At 38.5% G+C, this 17140-nt stretch overlaps 2 protein-coding genes across 6 annotated transcripts in view; one reads left to right on the forward strand and one right to left on the reverse strand.

Moving 5' to 3' along the window:
- The window catches only part of LOC109030476 (uncharacterized), a 91092-nt gene that overhangs the window by 24054 nt on the left and 49898 nt on the right, over window positions 1–17140 (reverse strand). Inside the window, exon 1 of one of the 5 annotated variants that reach the window (XM_072296823.1) lies at window positions 6761–7611. The exons of the other annotated variants lie outside the window; for them this stretch is intronic. Within the exon in view, the coding sequence (XP_072152924.1) occupies window positions 6761–6814 (54 nt within the window). The 5' untranslated portion in view covers window positions 6815–7611. Of the gene's footprint in view, window positions 1–6760; window positions 7612–17140 lie in introns of those variants that run through there. 5 annotated transcript variants of the gene reach the window in all.
- LOC140223762 (putative inorganic phosphate cotransporter) lies at window positions 2525–17045 on the forward strand (the record flags this gene model as incomplete). Its single annotated transcript, XM_072296829.1, is given in 7 exon segments — window positions 2525–2666; window positions 9317–9519; window positions 11231–11467; window positions 14905–14992; window positions 15260–15483; window positions 16249–16401; window positions 16913–17045. Coding segments are annotated over 7 exon segments (1165 nt in total), but the record flags the coding sequence as incomplete, so codon positions are not given.

The raw sequence follows: 17140 nt of genomic DNA on the forward strand, positions 1-17140 counted from the left end.
ATTACAACAAACTTTTAATGTTGAAATCAATGGTGCACAAGAGATCTAATAGTATGCAGTCAAATGATAAGAGGATAGATTATAAAAAATCGAGTTATGAGTGCAAATGGATGAGAAATTAATTTCATAAAACTTTATGGTGAATTGCATCTGCGCTGCAAGGCAAATTTTTCTTTCATCCATTTCTCATATTACGCATGTTAAGTTATGAATTGAATCTCTCAGTTCGAAAACGACCCGACTCGGGCTTTGTACGATGTCCATTTTTTGGCGTGAAAATACTCATTTCGCTGTTACGCCACTCTTATATCGTCTACAGAAAAATTTCATTTTTGCCGAGGTATCATTTTCGAACTGAGAGGTTCAATTTTAGCTGATCTGATTGCTTTAAGTTTGATCTTTTAACGGCTAAAAAAAACACAAGTCACACGAGGGCCCACTGAATGTCTCTATGCTAAAAGGAACTATGTTGCACATACTCCCTATGCACATCGTTCATTTTAGCATAAATACTTCCCACTTCTCCACTTTCATTCTCTCGCCATGATTCTGATTTCTGGCTAGTTCTTTGAACACAAGACAGGTCTTTTCTGGTGACAATAGGGGTGAATGTACATCACTGAAGCGTCCATTTAAGACGAAACCCTCCCTCGTGGATTCCAGTACCTTCTAATTTCATCTTGTCTTGGATAATAACTTGAGGTCATTAATGGGCTAATTGAAGGACAAGAGCGTCGCTAAGGTGTCATAGTCTTTGACTCTAGTTTCTAGAATGCCAGTGATCCCAAGAATCAATACGTTCTGAGAAATCGAACGTATTTTCCCATCTAGAAGCCATTTCCAATCTTGGAATGAGTTTAACTAGGTGAGTGAACTTATTGCTAGTTTCATTCAATAAGTGTTCTAATAAACGTTGACTCATTGCAAAAACCATGTCACGGTCACGGTTGCATCTTCAGATAGATTTTAAATGTGTGAACGATATGGTCAATCAACGAATTTGATTCTTTGTTGATCAAAGTAATGATGGTTTAAACGGACCTAGGTAATTTTCTTTTTTAACCCTAACCCAATTCGCGGCGTGTACGTTGACGGCTTCGTTTCATAGCTTGCTGATGGAGCGTTACGTCACATCGTCACGTCGTCACGTTATCACGTCGTCACGTTATCACGTCGTCACGTTATCACGTCGTCACGTTATCACGTCGTCACGTTATCACGTTATCACGTTATCACGTCGTCACGTCGTCACGTCTCCGTCGTCGCGCCGTTACAATGAACTTTTTTTGTCGCCAATCCCGAATCATGCTATCAAATAAAAACGTATGATATTGACGACGAAAGATACTTCAGCGTGTTTACAAGAAATGTAGTTTTCAATGAATGTCATATTGATTCGATCCTGAAGGAGTCGCGTGTTCGCCGTGGTGAGTATTTTGCACTTTCGCAAAGCTCAACGTTGTTTTCCACGGTTTCTTCAGAAAAATACAACCTTATCCCTACATTTTTAATCACCCTTCTTATTATTTTTCATGAATACATGGAATGGAAGTTTGAAAGACGTAAAAGGATGTATGAAACATCTCGATTATGGCGCTTGAAACTTACCGCTTATATTTTCATTAAAGGAAGGTTTACTCTCATTTTAACATGTATATACGAAAAGAAATAGAACCGGATTGGAAAATAAATTGCTTTCTAATAAAATTAGTAGACCGAGGTAATAACCAAGAGGGCCGTGCCGGTCAATATCGAACTGAAATGAGTTAAATAGGGATGTCTCAAAATATGCATCTATTTAAGGAGCAATAAAAGAAAAATTGTCCTTTCCATATTCATAGGTAAATTATAAGTTAGAATGTGGATAAAAGGCCTTCGGACCTATCCTCTGTAGATATAGGTTTTAACTTCTATAAAACTCCCCCTCCCAAAAAAATCATGTTTGCATAAATTACATGGGCAAATAGGATGATAATAGTTACCAGATAATCTAGCAACCACTAACACTTTTTCCCGCAAGGTGCAATTTTTTTTCCAAAGCTGATACTAGTTTTTTTCGCCACTGTGATATTATTTATTTTTTATTCATAAACATAGCACAACGTTCTCTGTCGAGACTGTTTCGTTCCCTGTTTTCCCTCGAGTTATCATGAATATCTAAGTCGATTTGGCAATCGAGAATCTCGCGTTTTTGCGAACATGAAAGATTTACGAAGTTTTTTCCTCCTCTCCTTGTGTCAGAAATCGTCTGTCGGAAAATAGATCGTCAGTTTTTCACTTAACAGTTTTCAGTTTCGAATTTTCCTCTCCTGAGAAGGGTACCAGCACCTGCATTTGCCACGTTGCAAACGTATGTTTTCACAAATTGAGTGCTTGCGGGAATTACTGTTGAGGGTCTTTTGACCGTAACAAGTCAGCAATCCGAAACGGAGGTACTGAAGCCATTCTCTTGCGTGTGGCAGTACAAGTGGTTGCTTTAAAAAATTAAAAGCACATTTTGAAAACCACAAGTTATGGGATCGGCGCCTGTAAGTCTATTATGCGCATTTTGAAGTTCCGCTGTTCGCGAATTTCTCATCGTGTTCTGTTCTACATTCATACTGGTCGCTTTTTTAGGAGACATCGTACAGATGCGAAGAAAACAACTACTGGTCAACAAAAGCTAGGTATAATTATATTTCCTGATAAATACATATTAGTTTGCCTTTTACAGCATTACCTACATAAGAGCGAACATTTTGAGAATTTTTAAATAAATGTGCAAGTTTTCCTAGGACGTATTTATGCTAAATGGAACTATTTGCAAGTGGAAAATGGGGTGTGCTCGTTAGTTGAGGGCTCGTTAGAATTAATGGGGATTTTAAAGCGCCAGTGACGTCAGCGGCAACGAACCGTATCCGTTGTCGTGCTTGCTCGTCTTTAACTCATGAGCCCTGTCCACAACGCTCTTGTCACAAGTGCACGGCTCACGAGTTAGCGCTCAGTTCCTTTTGATTTAATGTCAAATCCTGCTTCTCAATTTTCTCAAAAGGAACTATATCCACTTTTACATTGTTTCATAAGCAGCTTCCACGAGCACACCCCATCTTCCTTCATCACCTTCATCACTTCCTCATAGTTCCTTTTAGCATAAATACGTCCACTTGATAGTCGACAAAGTATCCATCTCAACATTTCAAACATTATAATGTCGGTCTTCTCCAAGCCATGGATTTTGGGTATGAAACATTGAAATGGTCAAGCAGGTTTGCTGCCTAAAACCATTAATATCTTCCATTTGTATCCGTTATTACTGAACTCCAACAAGGAAATACTCTTTGAAATTTAGTCACTCTGCTCTCAACGAGACGCGGTATGTGTATGTCAATGCATGATTTTTCTCCGATCTTTTCCATACAAATTGATGCATAAAAAGTAATTTTTTGTGTGCAAATTGGCAACGCAGGATCGGAACAATAAAACCGAAACTGAGTTTAATTACCCGCGGCAATGTCAACGAAATGCCCTTGAAGTGCATCGGGCATTGTACAAAGTTGCGGGCGGCGGAATTGGACGCATTTCTATCAAACGGAACTATGTGCATTATGAAGTGAGCACTGTTATGCATATATTCTTGTGGGTCTCAGGGCTCATGTCTTAATGCACATAGTTCCGTTTGACAGAAATACGTCCAATTCGGAATTAGACTGGGGTCAGGTCAGTCACTCGACGCGAGATACTGATCTCACTCTCACTTGTTAGATTTAGGGCAGTTTTGTCTAGGCCTCTTAAGCACCATGTTTTTTCGCATTAAAAAACAAATCAGTGGTGCCAACTCTCATGGTAAACTCGAATTACGTCCAATGCTTGATTACGCTGGTTGAGTATTTTTTGGACACTCTGCAACTGCGAATATTTTCATTTTGCCTGTTTTCAAATGTTTATCTGTCAGATCACGCTGTTTGTTTATGGTTTTCGTAATCTTGCTGTGTTTGAGTACTTAATGATACTTTGCCGCAAGAAAACCCTCTTTGCCGAACGACTGGGTTTCTTCCTTCAAGCAAGTGTTCCGTAAGAGACAAAAATTGACAGCACTGAATGGAATTAAGGGGTCTGTGGCATATTTTTGACATGGGGTTTCTCGGTGTATACTTATGGGTCCGTGCCATGCAGAGAACATTTTCGCTCTGAACGCCCATGGAGGGAAAAGCCTCACGTTGACTAACAGCGGATCCAGAGGGGGGGGGAGGCATAGGAGGCATACACCCCCCTCCCGTTCGCCCAGGAAAAAAGGAGAAAGAAAAATGCGGAAGAGAAAGAAAAGGAGGGAAGGGAGGAAGCCTTTATTAGGCACATGACGAAATTGACTCAAACTGCATATAGTATGAGATGCTTTAAATTTCGAAAATTTTGGGGGAGGGAGCAGCGAGGAGTTCTCCAAACCCCCCTATACGCCCCCCTTCGAAATGTTTCGCTCCGGATTCGCCTATGCGCGCTAAGAACAAACGATATTTCTTACTCCTCGCAGAAATGACGTATCTGCCACTCATTTTCTTATAAATATGAGTGGATTTATTAATGATTCATAAAACTAAGTTCTAGTGATCACCTTTTAGACGAAGTTAGAAATTAACAAAAATATTTAATGTTTCTTCGTCAAAAATTTACGCAGAGCACGGTAAATACATTAAAAATTTGTTGAAGCCTCATTTCCCTCAAAATTCGAACATTTATTCTGCCAATTCAAACTCCCTGTGAAACAACGTTAGATTAGCTCTCCTAGAAAAGAAGCTGATTAAGAACTGCAGTCATGGACTACTTGTTTCACACGCAACCACACAATTTACACGATTTGCACCTTAGTTGTTAGAGTCCCAATTCTTCCAGAGAGGTACTTTATTTTCCAATTGATAACCACGGTAACTGAGAATAATCTTTGCTGCAACTCTAAAAATTGACAGCGGAAAAAAGTACACGGAAATCAGTGGCGAGGCGTGAACGATCGATCATAGATCTCTCCCCCATTTGAAGCTGTCGTAAAGAATCGATTATTCAGGTGTCGCTGCGAACATCTTGCGTATCGATCCTTTTCCATAGTTTCAAAAGGCAGATCAATCGATTTATCTTAAAGCTCGCCACGCGTGCCATTGACAAAAATTACTACTCCTAAGGCCCTAGAGTGGCATCATCTAGATTTAATCAGCTACTAGCAGGATAGGCACCAGCTCTGCCTTTGCAGGTCTCGACACTAAAGATTGAATGTCCATGTCCCATCCAATCAATTTTGTAAATCCAATGAAATTCCTGCCCTCGGTGCCATCATTGTGTCGACGGATCTATCAACCGGTACAGATCCATCACAGAGCTCCCCGCCAGGTTCACAAAATCCCTAGTTTCTCTCGGGGTGCAAGTTGAATCCCAATAGAGATGTTGCTTTTGCGAGGAATTTGCGATTTGACTATTGATTCTTATGTAAAAGTTTGCGAGAAACATGATGGTGCCACTAGTTTTCTCTGAAATCAACTCCCAAGCTCAAAAAAAGCTCTCAAGTTGAGGCCAAAATGGAGGGGATATCCCACGCTATCCTGAGAGTCCACCTCTACATCAAGACAAACTCTCCATGCAAAGATAGGAAACAAATACATTAGCAGGGTTGCAGTGTTTTCAGTTTTGGAGTCCCCAAATAAAGTGGCAGCCCTGTCAATGTATTTGCTCCCTATCTTTGCATGGAGAGTTTGTCTTCGTGTAGAGGTAGACTCTCAGGGTAGTGTGGGATATCCTCTCCATTTTGGCCTCAACTTGAGAGCTTTTTTTGAGCTTGGGAGTTGATTGCAGAGAAAACCAGTAGCACCATCGTGTTTCTCGCAAACTTTTACGTACGAATCAACAGTCAAATAGCAAATTCCTCACACATGCAACATCTCCATTATAACAGCCCTCCGTTTTGCGAACCCCGAAAACGAAGATCGGGTTCACGAAAAAATACGCATTCACTGGTTCGAATTCACGAGATCAATCCGATTTGCGCGAAAATTCGCTTTTGACATCCATGCACTGAGTTCCATCGCAGTGGACTTATTTCTGCCAAACGGAACCAGAGACAGGTGGGTAAGAAGGGGTGTGCTCGTCGGTCGAGGGCCATAAACGGCAACGAAACCGTCGCCGCGACTCCGAGTCTTCAACTGATGAGCCCTGTCCACAACGCTCTTGTCCCATGCCCACGGCTCATGAGCGCCGAATTCAGTCGGCGCTTAGTTCCGTTCGACAGAATGTAAAATCTCCCCTTTTCCATGTCTCCTAAAGGAATCACGCCTGCTTTAACACTGTTTCTCATGCAGCTTGCTAGAGCACACTAGAGTCCCTTTATACTGAGAGTCAAGACGATGTGAATCCATTTCTGATTGGTTCCCGTATTTTAGGCCTTCACAGTGTCACAAACGGGAATAAAGATTACAGTTTCACCGATTGCAAAGATTATAATCTGGAATGGACTGGGGAATTACGGGTTCGGCAAGGAACAAACGGAATGAGGGAAGGAACGAAGTAAGGAATTCGAGAATGGGCCGACCAAAGATTACGAAAAACGGGCAATTTCTGTAATCTTTATTCCCGTTTGTGACTCCATGAGGGGGTGTTGTCTTGACTCCCAGTATAAAGGGACTCTAGAGCACACCCCATCTTTCCCACTCATTTACAGTAGTTCCGTTTGGCAGAAAACGTCCGATTCAAATCTCGCAAGACGGCCGTCGCACAAACGTGCTTCAGCGCAAAAAGAAACTACCTGAATTTCCACCCGCACACGTTCGATCGGCACGAGCTTCAAGTGAAGTGGCATCGTCCAGATAATCGCTTATCGAGTACCGAGTCAGGTATTCCAAGATCGTGGCCGACCTGTCGACGAGTCGTCCCACCTGTGCTCGGCGCATCAGTTCACCATCACACCTCGCACCGTGCTCATCTGCCGATTGCGATTGCGGCAATCCGGGTTGCGTTCGCGCCTCAACTTCCGGTGTCAGCTCCTCACCCCGTCTGTCCGTCTCTCTACCGGTTCCGCTCAGCATTTACCTAAAATCCAACCGTATTTTCCGGGGTCAGTCCGTCAATCCGGGTTAATGATCTTCGTCAGCTTTTCGCGCAAAACGCAGCGGCAGTCAGTGGCCCTCCTCATGCAAATGAAAATATACTCGAAAAACAACCTTTCGGACCTCACTGGGACAGCTTGTGCGTTATAACTTGCGTAGTGCTCTCCTCCTTTTTTAGTTTTGAAATCTAGTGCGCGAAGCTATACGAATCGTTAAATCCGTTTTATTTAGTTGTTAGATATATATTAGAGTTAGTTCTGCGGTAACAAATTATTGAAATTTTTAATAAACTAATAGTGGCGAAATTTAAGAATTTTTTTATTTATCATACAAATTTAAATAGCGAGCAACTTGTGCTGATTCAAGGAAGAAAGAGCGACTGACAAAATTAACATTTACCAAAATCTATAGTTACCAAAGTCACCGTCCATTCGATCATAATTCTGTACAGATTTATTTTGTTTTTGTTAATATTTTTTTCTGCAACACTTCCGTCATTTGATAAGTGAAATTTTTGTGCCGCAAAAGTGTTTTCCTCGTGTTTAATATCAGCAGCCCGATTTTTTTGTTGAATTTCAATTTTAAACGCTACCATGGTGTACAAAAAGGATATTGGAACCCGCGTTGCAAATGGTGAGAAAAAGCTCTTGTAAAAAATTTTTTTGCTGAAAGTGTCACAAAATGAATTTTATAACACCGTACGTATGTCTTTAGTGTTACGACGGCAAAGATCTCCATAACTTAAAAAATCAGTTGAATATCATCAAACTTAAAAAAACTACTCATTGCTGACACGTAAATGACCACGGTGAAGTCTCCATGTTTCTTGTCATTTTCTTTTTCAATTGAAATTTTATGTCTTTTTACATATTGTAATTATTATTAAAAAAAAAAAAAAAAAAAAAAAAAAAAAAAAAAAACTTCGAGCCACTTCAAGAGCTTTCTTATAGACAATGAACTTGACAAAAAAAAATTCATTAAATTGAAGCGTGCACCAAAAAATTCCTTGAACCTGTTTTAGTACACACAACTGCACATAAAGTCACTTTCGTGTTTTTTTTTTTTTTTTTTTTTAGATTCCGATGCATTGCAACAACGTATAGTGCATAGACTTTATGCATTGAATATAAATTTACAGATTTTCTGCATGCTATCAATATAAATAATGTACTCTACCACAATCATTCTTTGCTTCCCACATTCAATGCCTTCATAGAGTTTGAAGCTGGCACTCGAAGCTGTTTCACCTCAAAGTGACTACAAACTTAAAAGTGCAATTTAAGTACAGCATAAAACGTATTGGAAGGTATATTTGAACGTTTAGATTGTCGAAGCAATGCTAATTACACAGATATCCGCGTCATGTAAGATATTTAGCGCCGTGCCTTCCTTTGCGAAGAATCAATTGATTTGTCATTTAAAGCTCTGGTAAATAATCGATGTGGTGTGCGGAGTACAAAATTAAGCATCATTATATATGTTTCCATATTAAATTGTATGTTTTATACAATGAAAATATTGGAACTCTCTAAATTCAATTCATAAGAAGCGAGGAAAAATAGTATTTTGTGAACGACCGCTCAACTTTCCCGCTAATATAAAGTCAAAGTCTGTTAGAGTCAACTTGAGCACCGAAATAATTTCGGCATGTATATTTTATGGTGATGAATGTTCCTGCGATTTTTTTGGGGAAAAATTAAAGGTATTTTTTCTATAAGGAAAGGGATAGTGGGCCTAAAATCAAGCTCCGGTTACTACCTTAATCCATAGGTTGTTTTCAATGGCTAATTTGCCCCACGTTGAGTTCAGTTTTTTCATGAGCGGGAGTTTGAATTGACTGTTCATAATGTAAACTAAAAAAGTTATTACCTAGTTTAGGAGTTAATGTTCGCACGAGATTAGGATTGTGAAACATGTTTTGTAAAGATCAAAGTTGTCTTGTGATTCACTCTGCAACATGCGCAACTGGTCTATGATTTCAGAATTAATGTCCTCAAATTCGGAATGGAAGACTGTAGAATGTAGTAAAATGTACCAATTCTAGGCGTTTCAAAATATAATTGACTTTTGAATTTTGATCAAAATTGGTTCACGACTCCCAGCAAAAGTTTCGTTCCATGCAATGGGCACTCGTCACAACGGTATTTAAACAAATCTTCCTATCTCTTAACACGTTTTTGATGTTTTATATCTCCTAGACGTCTCCTCACTAACCTGTTCTAGGACTATCACCTAAGTGAGATATTTTGTTGCAGCATGCTTTTCCCAGCGGTACATTCTGGCCATAATGGGCTGCGCAGGGGTGGCCAACGCGCTTATCATGAGGGCCTGTCTCAGCATCACCATCACTCAAATGGTCCGGCCTTCGAACCACACTTCAGAATCGGGAGAAATCTATCATGACCCGGACGCCTGTCCCGCCCTCCCCGTCACACCAGCGAACCCCTCCAAACCGGTGGTAAGTCAATAACTTCTCTGAAAGTTTTTATTCGCCGATCATCATTGAATTTTTAAAGGGAAGGACGCTCGTAAGGGTGCAACGTCAGCTTTTATTGGAGAGCAGCGCACACAAAAGTTTATGATGCGTGTAACGCGGAAAGGAGTAATTTTTGTAGGGGCAACAAGAAAAATTGCGAAAACATTGCCTTGACATTTTCCAGAGGGGGCAGAGTGTATATCAAGAGGGGAAGGAGGAGCACACTGAAAAAAATGGTATGTTGTTTTAGCACCTAGGATGTCAAAAATGTGTCTGGTGATCCTAAGATGCTGCCTTGATTGCCCACGCAGTTGAATTTGCATTCATAGGATGAAAAGTTAACTGCGGGGGCAGCAAAGGCAGCATCTTGGGATCACCAGACACATTTTTGACATCCTAGGGGCTAAAACAGCATATTATTTTTTCAGTGCAGGCCCGTTTCAATTTATCGTACCTCTGACGCTCAGTGGATCGAGTCAATCTTAGAGGTCGGACATGAAATATTTGACTTAAACTACAAATTTCGATGTTTATTTCATCATATTTTAAATTTCAAAGGGTTCTTTAAGGAGAAAATTTCACGAGGAAACCAATGGAACCACTTTTAGAACCTCAAAATGTTAAGTAAACGAAGCTATAAGCGTTTAAAGTTTCCAAATTTTGTGAGACCTCTCCTATTGACTCCACCCACTGCGTGACGTAAGGACGTATCTCGCTTCCCACGTGAGTCCTGTTTTACATACAAATGCATGCTTTCTGGGGCTCATACGAAAATCGAGGGACACCTTCACGTCAGAGGAGCGAAGAATTCAAGTTCAGTTTTAGCTCTTGTCTTCTTTGTATACATTTGGTTTTCAGGGTACTGAATTAACTAGTGATTGAGACTTAATTCTCAGTTGAAACAATGCAATACATCAGTCACCTTAGGTAAAAAACATCAAAGAGCCTCTATACCTGACTGTTTCCTCCTCAAATGAATAAGAAGTAATTTGAATTTTGAACTCTAAAGGTTTTTTCCTATTGCAAATATTTACGACACAAATTAATACTGACAGCGCCAACTTCCATTTCATCAAATAGATTCTTTCAATTCCTCTTAAATGTTGCACTTAGTGTAATTTATGATTTGTAAAAATTTCGTATACTATTCTTTTAGATATCTTAATCAATGTTTTTTACCAACTTCACATAAAATATGAGTTTCTTGCAAGAATTAGGTAGGCAATACACGGGCAAACTCAAAAATGTGCCCTTTTTTTCGCCAGCGTTTTTGTCTGATACATGTAGCGATTCACTGGAAAAGGAACCTTCATGAATGAAGTTAAATCTCTCAAGAGAACGGTTCTTTGGCAAGTTGAGTCGGAAAACTGAAATTTGAGTTTTCGACTGAAAATACTCCTTAGAACCGTCAAAAAATTAGTTCTGAGCAGTTACCTCACATTTGTACCGCAGTAAAGTTCCATTAAAAGCTAAGAACTTAAATCCCGAAAATTGGATGCTGGAAACTTAAATAATCAATGTGGAATCTTTTACAGCTGATCACTGTAGGTTGTGATTCCTTGAAATTTGACCAATTTACTTTGTCATTTTGAATCCATCGCCATAGTTCAAATCCATTCCATTTCCTTGCGTTTATTGTTAGACATCGGCACACCATCAGAGTTCTATTTTAATACAACTCAATTTTTTACAGCACCCTGGCGAGTTCGACTGGGATGAAAAAACGCAAGGAAAAATATTATCAGCCTTTTACTATGGTTACATCTTTACCCACATTCCTGGCGGCCTGCTATCTGAAAAATTCGGAGGAAAATATACTCTGGGGCTCGGAATTTTCTCGACAGCAATTTTCACCCTGCTCACTCCTTGGGCGGCGAGAATGGGATCTGATGAGCTCATCGCCCTACGCTTCATCGAAGGGCTTGGAGAGGTAAGTAGTCAGCGCTAATATTTACGTCTATTCTTACTTACTTACTTCTTGGATAATTTTACGGAATATTTAAAGTATACTTCGCATTACTCAAGGTTACACACATCTCGACAATCACTGCCGAGTGTCACTTCAGCAGAGAATTACCCGCAGGAACTCTCGCAATTCTGGCTGATATCAGTTGGATCCATACTGATATCGGTTGAATCTGTATCAAGATCAGTTAACTCTTTACTGGTGCGGGTGAAATTTCGAGTGATATCAGTAAGACTTCTCTTTTTGTTATCGGCCAATTGATATGTGCATCCATACTGATATCGGTTGAATCTGTATCAAGATCAGTTAACTCTTTACTGGTGCGGGTGAAATTTCGAGTGATATCAGTAAGAACTTCTCTTTTTGTTATCGGCCAATTGATATAGTGCATAGAGATCCAACTAATATCTGGATTGATATTGAATTTGCACTGCCTGACATCTCAGATACTAATCGTCACATTAATTTTAACAAATTTATAATAGAAAACATGTTTTTTTTAATTTATCATGATAAAAAATTTGCCTTCCTAATCAGGAGCAGCAACCCTCAGATAACTAGCAACAAATTGCACTGATACGAGCAGAATTTTTCCACGCGCGGATATAATGAGGATATTTCAGAGAGGGCATTAGACTTTCTACCAAAGTAAATCTGGCCGAATACGAGTAGCTTGTACCATCTATAGAAGGACACGAGATACAAAATGTTTAAGGGTATAAGGAAATCAATTGACATTGAATTGTTTTTAGGTAGAAATAGGTAAATCCTCATGGAATTCCTATTTTATCCAAATCGATGTTAAATTGGAGGAGAAGGAGGATAATGCTGCTCATTTGTTGAGGTATTATGATTACGAATATAATTGCTAAATGATAGAAATATCTTCATTTTAAGATCATAAATTAAAAAAATAGAGGATGTTAGGACTGTTGATAAAAAGGAAAGTAAAAGTACAAATTAAAATGGTTTTTGCGATGAAATTGGCAATATACGCAATTACAAACTAACGCAAAAGGTGTGCCGGAAGTCAAACATAGTTTATATTATCTTTATTGCCTTAAGATTATAGGAAGCAATTGAAAGTTTAGTGTCGAGTGCTTTGAATCTTATTCAATTTTACAGGAGCAGTTTAAAATTACTCACTCCGAGAATACCGCTATGTTATTGAACCAAAAAAAAAAAAAAAAATCAAGTCTACGCTCGAGGAAATATGAATTACTCTCCAAAGCTCCTTTATCATCTCGTTCTGAGATTTTTACTAAGTAAATATTTAACTTGATTCATCGACTAAAAATCAGATTGGGTCAAAAAATCTCAAGTAAAGAGCGAGATAAGCTCATTTTCCTCGAGTTCATACGAAGGTTTTCCACAGCCCCGATAATAAAGCATGAATGTACGAGGGAGATGCTCTTGTTGCTGTTCGATACTTGTAGATCACAAGTTGACAATACATAATAACTCAACGCTTAACCGTGTCTTAATAACTGTTCTTCGGTAGAACTCTTGCCCCCCTTCCCCCCCTCCCCCACGATCCAAGTGTTCTAGCCACTTCATTATGAACGCAGGACTCACAAATTGCATTTAATATTGTGGTCATGACGTCAAAGTGTGACAATGAATTTTGATCGAGAATGCTAAGAGACTGGTGCAAAAATTCATTCAATAATTCACTTTCATTATGATACGGATGAACTATATTCTCATAGCCCGAGTCGCTGAATGTCTCAAAATTATAATAACTAACTAAATATCATAGAGAGCACTGCTGTGCTAAGTCAAAGAGCAATACATTCATTTTTTGTCTTAAGTCCTCTAATTCGGAATTCCAAAATATAATTCTGCTTATTTCAAGGAATGAAACACATAAAGCCAAAATTGAAAAATCCACGCTAATGTTTCCGGATAAAGTGCGTGCCCCCCCCCCCTCCCCCCTTTACTCAAGTATTAAACATAACTACATTTGCGGTTTATTGTCAGTTCGAAATACTTCATGCATTTGTTGCAGCTGCAAACATGTTTTATCCCAAATAATTAAAGATCTGGCCTTTCGTTAAGAGTCTGACGAATTGAGTGCCGCGGTCTGCATAATATATATGTGGCACGTTGAACATTTATTTGTATACTGTCGCTGAAAATTCTGACACAAAAATATAAAGGGTATTTTATGATGGGTATTTGTATTGTTACCAGTGTTTTACGTCACTCTCTTTTCAGAGGTGAATGGAGTAAGCAAAAAGGTAACAACGCAGTTAAACCCTTTGAATCAACGTTGACTGAAGATTTTGAAAGGAAAATAGGTACTGCCTTGATAGCAGTGTGAATGTGACATCAATGCATGCAATTTTTGCATGAAGCATTTGAACACAATCACTTCATTAAACAATTACCACAGTCCCATCCGTGGCACCCTGGATGTATGATCATATACGTTGAAAAACAGACCGCGCTGGCATTGAAATTAGTGACATTGAAATGGGCGGTGCAGAATTTGGATAAGCACTGTCCATTCAGCGAGATTTTAAAATGAAAAGCTCACCGTCGTTGGACAGCGGAAATAATCTGCTTTCAGAATGTGTGAAGGCCCATCGCCCATTTTTTGCACATTTGAATTTGTATTGTTCATCTTGAGCCACGCTATTTCGGGGAGGAAAAATATACGCTCTCAAGATTTTGATACATGTACATTTAGTCGAGCTAATACTGCACTTATATCATTTAAAACATGTCTGTTAGCAACGCGTACAGTCCCTCGCTTTTTATGGATATCTTGTGAAATTCATCCAAAGTTCAAAAGTTGGGATCACAGGGGAATCATTTTTCGCTGTTCAAATCATGAGAGAAACTACAAAACCAAGAATCCCGGTTTGCGACGTTATAAATCTCTTGGCACGTTCGATCCTTTTGGAGGATAACGATTGTTTTACACAGAAAAAAAAGAACATCCTTGTCCTCTTACAATGATCGCAGTGGATTACAAGTAATCCCGACTCTTCTGGCTATTGTTACAATGTTGCTGCAAAGGTAACTTCGTTACGACTAGAAAAGTCGGTAAGACCTCGATGAATGCATTGTAAAACGAGCGGCATTTTAATCCGTGTGGTGAATAACCGTGATTTTTCTTACTCTATCAATAATATTCTCTAAAAATTTCAATCAGAAAAGTCCAGGGATACTTGATTGAAAAATGGCAACCGTAATCTAGGTACATATGTTCTGGTAGTTTAGGTAGGCACCGTCAATAAGTAATTGCCCATAGGACAAAATATAGAAATCAACCCAAGGTCTATTGAAGTCTTTGGATTTCTTTCTTATAATATATTTAGGTAATTATTTTTTGAATGTGCCAATCAAGTAACGTGTTTTTTCCTGGTATTAATGTGCTGTTTCTGCTTTAACAGGGAACGACATTTCCAGCGTTGTGTACATTACTGGCTCAATGGGCTCCGCCTTTGGAGAGAAGTAAATTGTCATCCATTGTATTTGCAGGTACTTACTTACTATAATTCTCTATTCGTGTTCTATGCTCTTCATTTTCGATGTCTTTTGATTTCCGACCGTTCAAAGAATATCTCAGAAACTTCATTTCAGCAAATTAATCATAAAACTTGCTTGCTCACATGAAATAATTGTTTATTGTAAGATGCCCCTAGAAGGGTAATGTAACAATAGGTTTCTGGTTCTTGTCACATACATTACAATTACATATTTGGAACATTTCAAAGATTGTAAGGACATCGATCTTTCAATTTTCAGGCGTTCAAATTGGCAACGTAATGGCCAACTCGATGAGCAGTCTCATATTGGAATTCATACCTGGTGGATGGCCATGGGTGTTCTATATTTTTGGCGGTGTTGGCATGGTCTGGTGTGTTTTATGGTGTCTTCTTTGCTACAACGATCCATCTTCACACCCGTACATCACAGAGAAAGAGAAGCGTTACCTTCAGGAGACTATTGGTCAAATTGAGAGGAAAAAGGTGTGTGATTTCATATTAAATATTAGGTACTATTAGTACTATGAAACTACTTTTACTACTATATTAATGCTATTATTACTACTAAAAATACTATCATTATTATTATTTTAACTTTAGAAAATATATAGTATGTCTTAAAATTTAAGAATATTATCTTTTTAAAAGCTAAAAGGTTTTAATGCTGAATGACATATGAAATCAATTCGTCAAATATGCAGTAACAAACACAATTGAGAATTTGATTGGGTTTGATATTTATACTGGCGTTTCCTTTAAAGGATCATAACTGCATTTTAACGTTGAAAAGTCTCTACTCTCAGATTGTACTTTCACCAGGGTACCTCTGGGAGTTAGTCAACAAAAGTGTCCTCTTCTTGCTGGCAAAAAATCAGCGAAATTTTGCACAAAAAAAGCACAATTTTACCCTTGTACAAAATAGTCAATTTGGCAACCTTGGAAAAAGGTATGTTTCCTCGCCTGGAAACTGATGATTTTTCTCATTTTGGTTAACATAGGTTTTTTATTTTGCACACGATTTTAAGTTTATTCGTAAGTTTTATTTCATACATTTGAATCAAATACATGGCATCATTTTCTAACTTGATACGTCTCCTACCATTATGGCATATTTCAAGACAAAATTAAACCATCAAGCAAATAAAAATTAAAATGATAACTTAGTCATGGCCTCAAGGGTGTTCCTGATATTTAGCACCATTACTTTTTGTTTTGTTTTGGTGTTCAAATGTTTGAATATTTTGGCAGGATTTGGGACCAATGCCTTGGAAAGCTATCCTAACATCTGGACCAGTTTGGGCCCTTATTATTGCTGAAGTGGGACATGATTGGGGTCTGTACACAATGGTTACCGATCTGCCTAAGTACATGAACGACGTCATGCATTTCAGCGTAGCTCAGGTATTAATTCATGATTGAAACTATTATGCTTCTCTTTTTAATCCATTAATTATTTCAGAGCCTCTGTTAACTTCGAGTTTTTATAAGCTTGTCAATTTTTCTTTTTATACGAAACTTCAATGTAAGTCGATCGTTAATTTAGTTAAATTTTTCCTCCTCATGGACTCTAATTATATTTTCAAAACTGAAACATTTATTTGGACGTATTTATGCTGAAAGGAACTATCTCACACGCAAACCCTATGCACATAGTTCCTTTTAGCATGATTATATTATATATAGCTATGGTTATATTTTCAAAAATGAAACTTTATTTGGACGTATTTATGCTAAAAGGAACTATGTTGCACGCAAAACCTATATGCTCATAGTTCTTTTTAGCAGAAATACGTTTGATTCTGAGTACCTATATGGTTATCCAGTTAGGTATTGTTAAGTTCCTCTCTTCTGAATCAAATCAACGTAAACTTGACCGATTCGCAAAATTAAAAATAGTCAATTTTCTTTTCAGAATGGAATTTTATCATCACTACCGTACCTTGTGATGTGGGTTTTCTCCATATCGACTAGTGCACTGGCCGACTGGCTCCTCAAAGTAGAGTACATGTCAATCACAACTTTAAGACGTTCTTTCGCGACATTAGGTAAATATTTCGATCATTAACTCCACTTTTTTCATTGCTTAGTTTCATAAAAAAGATGATAAGGGGCTATCCATGTATTATTTTACCTCGAAGGT

Source organism: Bemisia tabaci, chromosome 2 (assembly GCF_918797505.1).
Source record: "Bemisia tabaci chromosome 2, PGI_BMITA_v3".
Classification (NCBI taxonomy): domain Eukaryota; kingdom Metazoa; phylum Arthropoda; class Insecta; order Hemiptera; family Aleyrodidae; genus Bemisia; species Bemisia tabaci.